This window comes from Balaenoptera ricei, chromosome 21 (genome assembly GCF_028023285.1).
Source record: "Balaenoptera ricei isolate mBalRic1 chromosome 21, mBalRic1.hap2, whole genome shotgun sequence".
NCBI classification, from domain to species: Eukaryota; Metazoa; Chordata; class Mammalia; order Artiodactyla; family Balaenopteridae; genus Balaenoptera; species Balaenoptera ricei.
Genome location: NC_082659.1, coordinates 12,853,674 through 12,868,368, shown reverse-complemented (window position 1 = coordinate 12,868,368; position 14,695 = coordinate 12,853,674). Strand labels below are relative to the sequence as shown.

General features: G+C 47.2%; 1 protein-coding gene and 1 long non-coding RNA gene across 10 annotated transcripts in view; both read right to left on the bottom strand.

Moving 5' to 3' along the window:
* The window catches only part of STOX2 (storkhead box 2), a 205,978-nt gene extending 195,615 nt beyond the window's left edge, over window positions 1–10,363 (bottom strand). For 2 of the 9 annotated variants that reach the window (XM_059909555.1, XM_059909556.1), the window contains exons 1-2: window positions 9,920–10,361; window positions 9,284–9,722 (exon numbers count right to left, since the gene is read on the bottom strand). In XM_059909555.1, the coding sequence (XP_059765538.1) occupies window positions 9,284–9,647 (364 nt within the window). In that variant the 5' untranslated portion in view covers window positions 9,648–9,722; window positions 9,920–10,361. Of the gene's footprint in view, window positions 1–8,531; window positions 8,678–8,860; window positions 8,986–9,283; window positions 9,723–9,919 lie in introns of those variants that run through there. The other 7 variants (XM_059909553.1, XM_059909554.1, XM_059909560.1 and 4 more) reach the window with 7 other exon arrangements.
* On the bottom strand, window positions 742–3,926 carry LOC132356631 (uncharacterized). Its single transcript, XR_009499938.1, has 3 exons — window positions 3,446–3,926; window positions 3,166–3,302; window positions 742–797 (listed from the first exon to the last, which is right to left on the bottom strand). It is a non-coding gene; the product is annotated as an uncharacterized LOC132356631 (long non-coding RNA).
* Window positions 10,364–14,695: the final 4,332 nt, after the last annotated feature.

Here is a 14,695-nt window from a genome sequence, read left to right as displayed (position 1 = left end):
CCCGGCTCAACCCACCCACAGGGGCCCCGGCCAGACAAGCAGAAGTATTAAGAAATTGAGCTGGAGTGTTGGTGGGTCTGTGACCGTGTGGATAAAGCACAACTGCCGCCTTGAGAAGGTGTCACTCTAAGTCATTTTAAGAATTCAAAGAGGGAATTGAAAGAGACCACCTCCCTGGTGGTCCAGTAGGTAACACTCTGCACACCCAATGCAGGGGGCCCGGTTTCGATCCGTGGTCAGGGAACTAGACCCCATATGCATGCTACAACTAAGAGTCCACATGCCACAATTAAGAAGCCCGCATGCTGCAAGTAAGACCTGGCGCAGACTAAAAATATAAATAAATAAATAAAAATAAATACTACTACTAATAATAATAAAGATATGGGCACTTGCCCAGCTATTCTATTAAAATAAAGAGAGAAAGAGAGAATTCAAAGAGGGGAGGAAATGGGACTCATGCAGGAGTGGCTGCAAACACTTCCAGCCTCAGGCCAGGCTGCGGGCAGCCTCGGCTGACAGGTGGCTGGGAGCTGCAGGACCTTCCCAGGAGCAGAAAGCAGCCTAAAGGGGCAAGAGCCACAGGTTTGGGAATATCTGTAAATAAATAAAATTTTGTTTTGAAAATCAATCCCCTCTAAGGCATTAAACATGTAGAAGGTTCTCCCCTCTTTTTCAGAATGAAAGTGTCATTGGACACTATCTTGGACTCATGAAGGTCACTTCCAAAGGTGTGCGTAGCCTGGATTCTCCGAAGATAATGTTCCTTAGAAGAGCAGGTGCTGAGCTCCAGTGTCCTGGAATTGGACACATAAGGAGAACTTCAGTTTCTAAAAAATTCAGGGCGGGGAAGACTTTACTTAGAAGCAGAAGGGCAGAGATGAAATCATCATCTTTTGTTGCAAGATTTAAGAGGAAAAATTGCCCAAACCCGAGAGGGAAAGTAGACGACATGGGGAGGAGGGTGTCTGACACAGCACTGGGGGAAGGGTGGCAGCGATGGAAGGAAATGCTAAGAGAGGATGCAGCCACGGCCATCTTCCAGCTGCATCCTCTGAGCACCGGCGGGCTCATCTTAAAGACAGAGTCCGCAGCGATCTCAGGTGGTAATAAGATGCAACCCCACCAGACTGAGCCCACCGCTTAGAGATGCTGGGATGCCTTTGGGGACCGCCGGGGACCCACAGATTCATAAGAAGGTTATTTTGGATGTACTATTAATCAGCCAGCATCCGTGCAGACCGGGGGGCTTTAGAGGCTCCCCACGTGTTTGGTATTGGGAAGGAGGAGGTGACATCCCGGTTTCAGAGACACGTCATTTTACATCGACAGATGGGCTCTCGTTATAGAAAATTCTATTATAGGGTCTTCACAAGAAATTGAGAAAATGGAGGAATTTTACTGTGTGTGTTTGAGCCTCAAGAGTAGAATCGCCAGCACGGAGGTATGCTTTCATGGCGTGAACAGCACAAGAACATCTCAAGCCCTGGGGGCCGTTCCACATGGTGTCCACCACCATCTTGTGGACTTTCACATTACTTGGGCCTGCCCCCCTAGGAGACCTTCACCCCCGAAGACTCTGATGAATCCTCTTTACCTCTTTATCCAAGTCATTTGTCAAATTCTTTAAAGAGATACCTGACCCTTGACAGTGTCCAAGTTTACTTTTCTCTATCAAGAGAGACTGATATCAAAATATCAAGAGCTGCATCCTCCAATGCCAGTGTGACTTAAGTTTAATACAAAGCTCTTGGTATTGGACCTTCTCAAGGATAAATGTGTGTGCATATATAACATATACTAATAGACTATATTCTTGTATTGATAGCTTGTACTTTATCAATACATCTATTTAACCTCCTCATTGAGATAAACTATACATCAGATAATTAGTTCCCACCAATTAAGGAATGCCTGTGACTATATTAAGTCTACAGCTGTAATACAGAATGGAGGAGTTCAAAACATGTTTTTACCCATGTATAATGAGTAGAATAATGATACAAGTACAATCCAAGTGACTATGTTAAAACCCACCCCATACTTGAAAATTATATTTTTAAGGTGAGTACACATCTTTGTGTGGGATATTTTAAGCAGAATGAAACATTTGAAATTATTTGTAGCAAGTACTTTGGATACAACAAACCTCTCTGGGTTTTTTACCCCCAAATCTGTGGTGACCTCAGGAACGGAAAGCACCCGAGTGCCTTCACTCCAGCCCAAGAAACACAGGTGTGCCTTTCAGTTTTATGCCCCTTTGGAAAGAACTTGGGATAACCTGTAAATTCACCTCTTAACGCCAGAGGGAAATATATATGCTCAAGACCAGCATTCAACAGTAAGAGGTGAAATGGATAAATTTTTGAAAAGCCTCTCAGTTATCACAACAAGGCCTTGAGTCTCAGAAGTTCATTCTAAACGGTTTATTACGATGAAACCGACACACCTTTACTGAAAATTTCTTTGAGCCAGAGTGAGGTAATTCATAAAAATATCTTTATGGGGCTTCCCTGGTGGTGCAGTGGTTGAGAATCTGCCTGCCAATGCAGGGGACACGGGTTTGAGCCCTGGTCTGGGAGGATCCCACATGCCGCGGAGCGACTAGGCCCGTGAGCCACAACTACTGAGCCTGCGCATCTGGAGCCTGTGCTCCGCAACAAGAGAGGCCACGATAGTGAGAGGCCCGCGCACCGCAATGAAGAGTGGCCCCCGCTTGCCGCAACTGGAGAAAGCCCTCGCACAGAAACGAAGACCCAACACAGCCATAAATTAATTAATTAATTAAATAATTTAAAATTGTATATATTAAAGATGTACATGTGATGGTTTGATATATGCATACATTGTGAAAAGATTACCACAATAAAGCTAATTAACACATCTATCACCTAACAGTTGTTTAAAAAAAAAATCTTTATGACTAGCTAGAAATTAATAAAACTTGAAATGCATCACTGTTCACTGTTTAAACTTAACCCTGAGATTTTAATATGAGAGGTAAGCTTCTCTAAGAGGGAGGCCCACGTCTGACACTTTTCTGGATATTCTACAGACCCCAACCCAATGCTCTATGTTTATTGGATGCTTAATGCCTTGTCAGCACAGAATAAAACTCCAGGAGGCTCCACATGGCCTGGAGTTGGCCAGCCCCTCTGACCTCACCTCCTGTCACACCTTCCATTCTCTGGCAGGCTTAACAAGCCCCAGCCTCATGGGCTTTCCTTTCTGTTCCTCCAGCGTTCAAGCTGATTTCCATCTGCTCCTCCACTGTTGGCCGACAGCTCACCATCAGTCAGGTGCTACGCGAAACAAGGGGCATTATAGAGCGGTCACTCAAAGCACTGGCAGGGAATGTGGCTTTGGGGCAGAAAATGAAGAACCCGCCCTCCTGTGAGTAAGCCCTGCAGAAAGATTATTAAGCCACACAAAGCAATGGACTGACCTGTTTGGCCTAAAGGAAGCTCAAGCACGATGGTCTCAGGCGTGCTGATCCTGGACCCAGCACTGGTTTCCCTTTTCCCTTGTGTTATCTAATGGAAAAGAAGAACCTAGCCGCCTCCAAGCAAACCGGCTGCCATTGGGCTACCTGGCACCCTAAACTGTTGGGAGGTTGTATGTACTGGGGGCTGGGAAGGAAATTTTGGCCAGGACAACCTGAACTTGAATCCTATCTGTATGACAAAAAAGAAACAAGCAAACAAAAATAACGCTGCCTGGGTCCAGACCCCCTCTCTCTTGCTTACTAACTAGATACCTTTGGAGAAGTACTTGTCACTCTGTTCCTCAATGTCTTCATTTGCAAAATGGGTAAAATAATGATACCTAAATAGTTGTAAAGGTTGGTTAACAAAAAGATAGCACTTAGGAAATAGTAAACGATCAATAAGTGTTAGCTATCATCTCATGTCTTCTCGTCACTCTCTATCACCTGCTCAATTTTTACAGCACTTAAAACTCTCTGAAATTCTAATTTCTTTGTTTAATTTCTGAGATGTCTGTTGCACCCCCTAGAACGGAATCTGCAAAAGTACAAGGGCTGTGTCTCACTTGTTCTCCACTTCAGTTCCCAGAACAAATCCTAGAAGACAGAAGGTTCTCCAATTGTTGAATGACACAGTATCTCCAATTCCAAAATCTTTACAACACTCATTAAGCAATCCTAGCCATGAGCTTAGGACACTTATTCAATTTTAAGTTGACTTAAATAAGTCAACTTTTGGTTGGGATATATACAAATTCTTTTGGAGTATACATTTTTAAAACAATTGTCTTAAAAATTTACTACTTGGAGAAACCACTTTAAGAGAGCAACTTTTTGAGAAAACCAATAAAGATGTTGGAATAGAATAAAGGCTTGATGCCCATATGTTCTAAACAATTTTCTTTTTATTGACATATAGCTGACATATAATATTATGTGAGTTTCAGGGATACTCCAGCTAAAAATTTTTATAATTTAAAATATAAGTCCTGATTTAAAGCCTAAAAAGCATGTTTGGTCCTATGTTAATATCTAAGGATAAATGGGGAAAGTATAAAGAGTCACTGGAGAAGACAGAGACACTGAGCCATGCTCCCTGAGATCTGAAATTAGGAGAATCTATGGAGATTGACGGATCCGAATAAGGCTGGCAGGTGGGGAAATTCCAGAAGGCCCAGGAGGGAGGAGCATCTAGGCTCTGCTCAAGGGCCTCTGGGTCTGGGGCTGGGACTTGAAGGCCCTCTAGACTCAAGCAGGCTAACGCGATACCTTCCGTAGCACGTAGAGACTTGACCGTGGGAAGGTACCATAAGAGAACAAATGCACTCACACAGCACCCACCGTCTCTCCCCACAACGCTTTCAATAGACCTTTAGCTGGTGCACCTGTATCCAACCCCCTCCTGGTCCCATCCAACGCCCTCACCGGCCCCAGAATTCTCATTCTACCTAAGATCAAACCGTGTCACCCCTCCCCCTGCTCAAAAGCTACCAGGGGCTTCCCAGTCATCATCTGTGGCCCAAGCTTCCCTTCCCACTGTCTTATCACACCACTGCGCGCCCCCAGCCCCAGCCAGCCAGTTCCCAAACGTGTCAGGACCTCCCCAACGCCGTGAATGCTCGTGCTCCTGCCCAGGTGGGAAAGCACTCCTGTTCTGGAGGAGGCCCTGGCGGCCGGCATCTGCACAAGGCTTAGCGCAATCCTCTCTGCTGGGAACCCCTCTCCCAGCCCACCAGGCAGAGGTAACTGCTCCTTACTGCCTGTCCTCAGAGCCCTCCCCACACTCTCAGCTCTTGCGTCAGCACCTCCGAAAAGACTGCGTGCCTCATCAATCTTTATAATCTCGGGAGGGGCACAGAGCCTGGCACTAGTGGGCACTCAATGAACACATATGGGATTTAATTTAGTGTTTAATCAGAATACGCAGCATAATTTTAAAACATTCCTAGTTTCCTGCACACACACATCCCTTTCGGGGGTCCTGGAAAGAAAATGCCTGAACTTTTTTTTCTACAGGCCCAGAGTAGGTTATTTCTAAGTAGTGGATTTAAATATGCTAGCAGGTCATTTCTAAGCAGTGGATTTGAATATCCCAAGTCAAAACCATTTTTCCTTTGAGTTGCTTAATTCCCTGCTTCTTGTTGGATCCACAGTCATCTCCTCCTTGTCCAATCCCCACCTGAAATGTGTGTGGTTAGAACCACATACTTTTGGAATTACGGGCAAAAGTAATCCGGATTGCTGGCAACTTCAAGACGCATGTTTCAAGTTACAAAGCAAAACACTAACTTGTTTTCAATCCTGCTGTGAAAGTGTAGGCTTGCCTCAACTGCGCTGGGGCACAGCCAGAAAAGGGGGTCTGGGCAAACCTCTTGTCCATCCCTCTCTCTCCACTCCGGGGTGGGTTAGTACACACACACACACACACACACACGCACACGCACACATAGGAGAATGCGAATTCAAGATGGAGCAAAGCCATTCCTCCCTTTTCCTCACTGGGAGGATCTAACAGAACAATTTTGTTACCACGCTCTAAGATGGGCTCTCAGAGACCACCTGGAAAACAAGCAAATTTCATGAATAATTACTTACCATAAATATAATAAAATGTAAACTAGCATTTGCCTACCAGTTATTTAACAGGACTACTTGTGATTGATGAATTTAATTCAGGTTCAACAAGAGGAAATATAATGCCTTCTGTAATGCTCATCTATGTGTCTGGTTTTGTGGCTGTTTTACACCCATGAAATAATTAGGGAAAGTCACAAAACCACATGAAAGTAACTGATAATATAGGTACCACAGTCTGAGGGATCAGTTGAAAGTTATCCTGCAAGAAATGCATTACTAATGATAAAGTCCCACAGATAGTGACCAGCTCCTGCTTTTGCGTATAAATTAGATGCAGTCAAGGGATTCCTATGATAATGGCACTCAGTCTTTACAGATTTACAGCTAGCCTCCCTCTAAGTACACCTTCGTGGTTTGGATTTTGTTTCTTGTATTTTTGAGCGCACGAACTTGTCCACACATATATTGTGACTTGGAATAAAAGGTTGTGAGCCAGTCATCAGGGGCTCCCAGACTTCGGAGTTTCAAGGCTCCATAAAAGATCTTGCAACAAAAACTTAGGAAGGTTTGCAGCAGACACTGAGGTTCCCTAAGAGAATTTTTATAGGAGATAAACTGTCGCACACAATTCAGCATTTTACCATCATTACTGAAGCAAAACCGGAATTCTGAGGAATTCTGAACCCCCAAGACAGTTCAGAAAAGTTAACCACTTGGATCCCAGAAGGCATCACCCATGCCCCTTTATCTGATGCTGGTTTCAGGAGGTAGCCCCCTTGCTTGTCATCACGGTACTGAGTTAAGGGCTGAGCCAGTGCAGCTGCTAAACCCACCAGCTGCCAGTCAGCTTGAGACAGTTCAAGCTGCCAAGGGAACAGGCAATAGTCAATCAACTACAGCAATCTCGAACCTTTAAAATTGCCAAAACAGTTCTCTTTGCTTAATATGACAGATCACCAATTCCTATAAGTTCACACATTCTGCTAAAATGAAAACAATATATGAACTGAAATATTTACAAATCAAATGCTATTGATACAATGTCTGGGATTTCAAATGGTGGGGGAGATTTATAGATGGAATAAGACTGTCCATGTGCTGATAAATTTTGAAGTTAGATGATGGATTCATGGGGATTCAATATAGTATTTTTGATTATACAGGACACCCCCCTTATCTGTGGTTTTGCTTCCGCAGTTGCAGTTTCAGTTACCCGCAGTCCACTGAGGTCCCAAAATATTAAATGGAAAATTCCAGAAATAAACAATTCATACATTTTAAATTGGGTGCCATTCTGAGTAGCTTCATGAACTCTCTCCCCATCCTCTCTACCCCGTCCTGGGGTGTGAATCGTCCCTTTGTCGAGGGAATCCATGCCGTGTAGGTTACCTGCCTGCCCATTGGTCACTTTGCAGCCACTCCCGCCAGCATCACTTCAACAGGGGTGGTATCGCAGTGTTTGTGTTCGAGTAACCATTACTTTACTTAACAATGGCTCCAAAGCGCAAGAGAAATGACGCTAGCAATTCAGATATTCTCTTACTGTGCCTAATTTTAACATTAAATTTCATCATAAGTGTGGAGGTATAGGAAAAAAACATAGTATAGACAAGGGTTCATCCGGGGTTTCAGGCATCCACTCCGGGTCTTGGAATCCTAACCTCTTAACCTCGCAAACAAGGGTGGGGAGGGGAACCCCCGTACGAGTTTTGCAAATTGCTTGAAATTTTCCAAAATAAAAAGTAAAAAATAAGCATGAAGTCAAGTTTAAAACTATTAAAATGCAATCTCTACAGTGCATACAAGTGATGACATATATTCTTACTTCCTAGTGTGTTGCGGTTCTACAGTAGGAGATCAGATTTTCGCCCTTTACTAAGGCAGCTTAATTACAGAGACTCCACTGAGGGTTTTGCTAACGTCAAAAAAGAAAGTTAAGACACCTGAGATTCAGCACAGGTTATAAAACATACAAGATGCAAGCTTTACTAGTTTTTTATCTACTCGATTTAAAGGAAGCTTTATAAGGATTTCTGCTATGTGAAAACAGACAAAACACCACAAAACAAAAAAGATGCTATAAATTTGCCATATGCATAGAGGAGGGCACTTTAGCAGGTAAAAGCTATTCCTTCGGCGGCGGAAGGTAGAGTAGCAACCCTGGCGAACGAAAAAGGCGGCTCTACAGTCTTCTAGCGTTTGAACTTTTGACCTCTTCCCAAAATGTCACGAAAGAATTTCTAAACCGTGGGACTAGAAAGAACGCTTTCTTTCCTCGAATCGTTTCACAAAACATTACTATTTACTATATATGCCTTGAGCCCACCGGGCCCAAAGTACAAAACTAAAAAGTAAAGTCTAAAAGAGATGCAAACTGGATTAAGAAAAAATACATATGAAGTAACGCAATTAAAAAAAACAACAACAACAACAGGTCGAGACAGCACTGAAGTGCGGCAGCGAATATCACCTTTCGGGCTCTCTTCCGCGGACACGGTTTTCTCTTTTGTTGAGGATCAGGCTTTCCTCTGTCCTCCTCGTGTCCCTTCCTTCCTTCAAACTCACAAAATGACTTGAAGAAACATGTACCGGAGGCAACGACACCAACAGCTCAGTCTTGCAAGGACACACCGGCGCTTAAAAGTCAACCCACACGGAGGGGGCGGAGGGACGCGTCGCCCGAGGCAAACGCGGCCGGGCCGGGTCGCCCTCCCCGGAAAGGACGCGCCGGGGGCGCCCGCGCACCTGGCCCGCTCGCCGCCGCCCCCCGCGGCCGAGCCCGCCGCCACCCGAAGCTACCTGAGCGCTGTCTCTCCACTTCTCCCGCGTCTTCACACGCGCCCCCGGCCCCAGCCGAGCGCAGAAGGTGAGACCCGCAGACCGGAGCGGCCGCGGCCCCGCCGAGCCTCCCGCGCCGCCGCCCACCCGGCAGGCCCCAGGCACCGCCCCGCCGCGGCCGCCAGGGAGGCTCCCGCCGGCTGGCCGGGGGCGGCGTGCTCGCCAAGGTGCGGATCCGCGGTTTAGGTGCCAGGAAGCTCCCCAGTCCCGCACTCGCCCAGGCTGCCGGCCCCTCCCCGGGCGCGGCGCGGGGGTGGAGAGAGGCGCGGGCGCCCGGGGGGAGCGGGGCCGGCGCGCCGGCTCGGGCGGGGCAGCGGGGGGTGGGGGTGGGGGGGTTCCCGCGGCGCGACAAGACGGGACACGGCGGGGGGCGGCCGGACTCACCCAGGCAGCGGATGTGGAAGCCCGAGGGCGGCCGCAGCGCCCGGCGCGACCAGCCCTCGCGCAGCGCCTCCAGATGCTCCTCCTTGCCCTGGATCAGCAGGACCTGCTCGTCGATCCAGCCCAGGAAGAACGTCTCGGCCACCGCGGCCGTGACCTTCTTGTTCCAGAAGTGCTGCATGTTCTCGGCTTTGAAGTCGGCGAAGATCTCGTAGCCGATGTGGTGCCGGGCGAGCTGCCGGGGCTGGGCCGGGGACGCGGGTCGGGCGGCCTCGGACCTCTCACCCGCCGGCCCCTCGGCGGGGCCCAGGACGATGGCCAGAGAGTGAGGCGCGATCTGCAGAAACTTCTCCATCTTCGGAGGCATCCGGCGTCCGCGCGCGACCCCGCTCACCGCAGCCGCCGCCTCCCGCCGCTCCCGGGAACAGCAGCGCGAAGGGCGCTGCGCGACAAACGAAGAGAGTTAGTGCCCCCCCCCCCCCACCCGGGCCGGCCGCTTCCCCCGACATCCCGCGCCCCGATGCCGGGGACGCCCCGCGCAGCCCCTGCGCGCTGCCTGCCGGCGGGCGCAGCGGGTCGCCACGCGGGGAAGGGGAGGGGGTGCGGAGCCCGCTCGGGCCGAGGGCTGGCGCGCGTTACCTGCAGCTCCGCGCCACCCTCCCTGCACCGCTCATTTTCCAGCCGCTGCACCCTCGCCTCCCTCGGCGCCCGGCGGCCCCGGCGCGGGGCGGAGACGCCGGAGGGGGCGGGCAGTTCGCGCCGAGTCCGGGGAACCCTCCTGGCTGGACTCGGCCGGAGGAATCCCCGAGAGTCCGCTGCGGGAGGTGGTCGACGGGCTGCGGATGGCCGGGGGTGGGGGGGTGCGTTTAGGTGGCGGGGCCAGGGACGCACGGCGACACATGGAAGGCACCGAGCCCGGAGCGGTGAGTGTCGCTCCTCCCCACGCTCCACTCCGCCCTCACCTCCCACCTCCTGCTGGAACAAGTGGCTTCGCTGACTGGTTGATGTGCCCTTGGAAGTGGATTTTTTTAAAACTTAGTCAACCACGAAAAATTGTCGTCCGTCCCTCCTCCCACGCTCTCGTGGAACTCTCCTCGCGTATCTCCATCACGTACTGTGGGCCTGAGATAGAAGAAACCTAGTCATTCCCAGCGTTACCTACCCAACCCTCCGTTTAGGAAGAGGATACGGAAATGTACCTGGAAAGGTAATGATTATGCTTTTTAAAAAAAGAAAACAAGAAACAAACCAACCAAAAAAACCCACTTCGTTAAGCTTCTTTTTGTACAAACTCTGTTTGGCTTATTTTTCATTGAGAAAGGTTAGTTGTATATTTAGAGCCCTAATTAATTAACGCCAAGGCTTCATGCTACATTTCCCTAGAAGAGCGTTTCTCAGACTTCGGTGTTTCACAGAGTCACCTGCAGCTTTTGTCAAAACACAGGTATCTGGATGTGGGTCTCTGATTCCGTAGGCCTGCTGTGGAACCTAATACTTTTTCTTTCGAACAAATTCTCTGCTGCAGCTGCTGCTGGTGCTGGACCATACTTTGAAAACCCTTGAACTAGAAAAAATGTTACGTGGGGGGAGGGATCGCTGAAGTGTTTGCTGCTGGCATCCTGGGATTCTATTACCATGAAAAAGTTACTAAACCCAAGTCCGAAGACCTGGGTTTTAATCTTACTGAAGGTGACCTTGGACAAGTCACTGAACCCCAGTTCCTTGCATTTGCAAAATGGGAGTTAATAAAGCCCCACTCAGCCCACGTCTCTGGACCGGAGAGAGCATCAAGGAAGGAAATGTTTGAGAAGTCGCCTCAGATGATAAAATTTGCAGTCAGCATGAGAATGTGTGTTGCCACTAGTCACAGAAGCCAGGGGCTCCTCAGGCCTTAGAGAGCCAAGGACTGGGTTTGACATGAGGGAGGCAGCCGTGGTCGTATGAATGCATCCTGCCCTTGGAATTTCCCAGGCACCCACGGAGTGGTGAGACCTGATCATTTCTTGCTGGGCTTTTAGTGCTTTGGCACTAAGCCTCAATTTGGCACCAGTGATGCAACATTCTTCGCCCTCCCTTCTCAGTGCCTGGGCCTCAGGAAGAGAGGAAGTGGTAGTGGCTGGAAAAATGGAAGAAGGAAAGATATTATACTTGTGACATTTTTTTTTTTTACTTTGCAATTTTTAAAATTTTTGTATTATGACATAATTTCAGACTTTGTGAAGAGTTGCAAGAATAGTGCAAAGAATACCCATGTATTGAATATCTTCACCCAGATGCCCCAAGTGTTAGCATTTTACTACACTTGGTTTGTTCCTTTATCTCTTTCTACATACCCCCCCCCATAAAGTGTATATAGAAGTATACATGATATTTACACATTTCTAAACTATTTAACTCTCTCCACTATAAAGTTACTATTTTATCCTTTGTAATTAATAAATATGTTTTTGAGAGATACTCTGAGACTATGAAAGTATCCTGTTATCCTCAAAGGTATGAGGATCAGGAAGTAGGGATCTTTAGGGGTCATCTTACAGGCTACCTACTACAGTTTTTATAATGAACCATGAAAAGGTCCCATTTTTAGATGTTTGCAATAAAGCGACAAATTAAAAGAGCAACTTCTAATATAAGAGCTCTCTCTCACATAGAGATAGCAAGCTCTTCACAGACACACACACACACACACACAAGATGTGAGAAAAACTATTTGATCCTCTGAACCGGAAGGGCCATTTAGAGTATATACCATCAGAACTCAGTGGAATGAAGATGAGGAGCTACTTTATCGATTCTTACCACTGTCATCACCTGTCTTATCAACCTCACTATCATCATCATTGCCCCTTAATGATTGCTTGCGAAATGCCAGGCAGTGTGTTAAGAACTTTTCACATATGGTGAAATCATTATGATTTTTTTCACAAGATAGATATGATGGCAATAGTATTTTTGAGATACATAACCCAACATATTTTCATTTTCAGTAACGCTCAGTTCCCAGTTGGCCCACAGTACCCTCCATGCATGGACTCAGGGTCACGCACGTTTCTACTCCATGTCAGTTTCACCAAAATTTGCCTGTAAATATAGCTTTCTTTTCTTCCTCAATCTTTCCCTCTCTTTGCTTCCCCACCCATCCACAGTCTCTCTTCTTGCAGCCCCCAGTCTCCAGCGGCTACAGCAGCAGGAAACTAGGACAGGGATGCATTGGGCATTCCTTCAAATGCTAAATAATAAAAACCAGTCAAGGAAAAATAAAAAGATTCAGCGGGAGCAATAACCAAGCAAACAACCATAAGTATAATTATAGCATGAGATGCATGCCTTGAAAGTGTCAAACAGAGAAGTGCCAGAAAGAAACAGGAGGACCTACATTAGATAGGATACTGAGGTCTCTAGGAGGAGATGGGCATTTACTCCTGCCCAAAGGATGAGAAGTAGCCTAACTTGCCAAAGCTGCATAGGCCACACTGCTGATGTCACTGGAGAAGTTGTACCCTGTCTTTTATCCCCTTCAGAGAGGCACTTGCGTGTATCATCACGAAAGAAGGTGCAAATGTTTCTTGGCAAGGAACTATTTCCTTCCCTACGTTCAGTATCCAAGACCTTTATATTGAGCCAAGTAGTGGTAAGATTTCCTGGTTATTTTCCAAGGAAAAATATTTAACATTTATCAAATGCCTTATTTTTGCAAAACTCAATGTGGAGGAACAATTATTATTCTAATTTTTCCAATGAGAAAACGAAGTTCACAAATGTTAAGGAATTTGGCCAAGGTCACACAACTACTAGTTGATAAACCAAAAATTTGAACCAGACTTATGACTCCAGAACCCAAGTTTCCTCAGCCTACACTACAGCCTCCAAAGGAACTAAGAACCTGCAAAATAAACTAGTATTACTTCATTCAGAAGGAATTATTGCACCAATTTACTTGAAAATGTTCAGGAAGAACTGCTTGGGTAGCTCATCAAATAAGAAACCCTCAAACCCCCTGGGGAGAGCGCTTGCCTCAGTTTTCTCCATAGTGAAGTTCAAGATCAAGTGGGATGTTGTGCAGAATGAAAGAGCACTGTGAATGAAATGCTTTATCAGCCCTTCTCCCCACTGCCTGCCGTCAACTGCCTGCCATCCCTGCAGGGAAAGAGGGCTTTGCTAAACCTACTCTGGTCCAAGCTTATCAGTTGCTGATTGTCCACCAGGATATAACAGACTCTCAGACAGTCATCACTCAGGGAGGCGCATTCCAGCCTAAGGGCCGTCAGTTTGGAATTTCTGTTTGTGGCAGATTGTGTTTTTGAAAGATGGCTGCCACAACACTTCCCACGTTTGTGCAATTCCGTAATGTGACCCATTTCGGTAGTGTGACTCCCCCATCAGGAGGTAGCATCTCTCTCTCCACCCCCTTGACTCTGGTCAGGCCCCGTGATTGCTTTGACCAATAGAGTAGAGCTGAACTGATGCTGTGCCAGTTCTGGGAATAGACTGATTAGCTTCTTCGTTCTCACTTCTGCTTCTTGGAAGCAGCCACTATGTAACAAGTACAGCTACGCTGAGATCGTCACGTTGTGAGGAAGCCCAAGCTAGCCACAAGGAGAGGGTGTGGAGAGAGAGCAGTGCTGGCCAACTCGCAGCCGTTCTCACCAGCCCAGCTCAGGCACCGACACGTGAGTGAAGGAGACGTTCTAGCCCCAGCAGACACCAAATGTGGAAGACCCGAGACCCCGTACTAGTAACCCCCAATCGAGCTGTCCCAGGCACCTCCGGGTGTTCAAGTCAACCCAACTAAAGCTTCCAACTTTGTATAACCGAGGTGAGCCATCCCCACTGTGTCTCGTCTCAATTCTTGACCCACACAGCTATGAGCATAATAAAGTGGCAGCCGTTTTTCATCACCGAGTTTTGAGGTGCTTGGTTACAAAACAATAGATAATTGGACCGCTGTTGCTCTCGTATTGTTTGCGTGCATCTTGGGGAAGTCTAATGGATAAGGATCCCGGCAGGACACGAGATTTCAGTGACGTCCTGATTGTGGCATCTCTGGAAAGTCAACTTTTCTAAAGCAAAAAGGAAGTCCTCCTATGTTATTTTTATCTCACAAGTGTGATAGGTGGATTTAGACTCCTAAGTCCGTAATTCAAGGCACCAATTGATTAATGTGTCAGAAAGAATGACATCTGCACAAACCACTCGATAAAGCCTCACTGCAGTAGAAGTCCAGAGTTTCCACAGAGCTCCTATAACCATGGGATTACTGCTTGTTCTAATTAAAAGCCCCCTAAAGGATTCCTTCAAGGGTAATCCACCAACACCCTTCATTGTAGCACACAATTTACGCAGTATTATTGATTTTGTTTGCTGCTTATGACTATGTGCTCACCTACTAGCTGGAAAGATGCTCTCAATTAAATG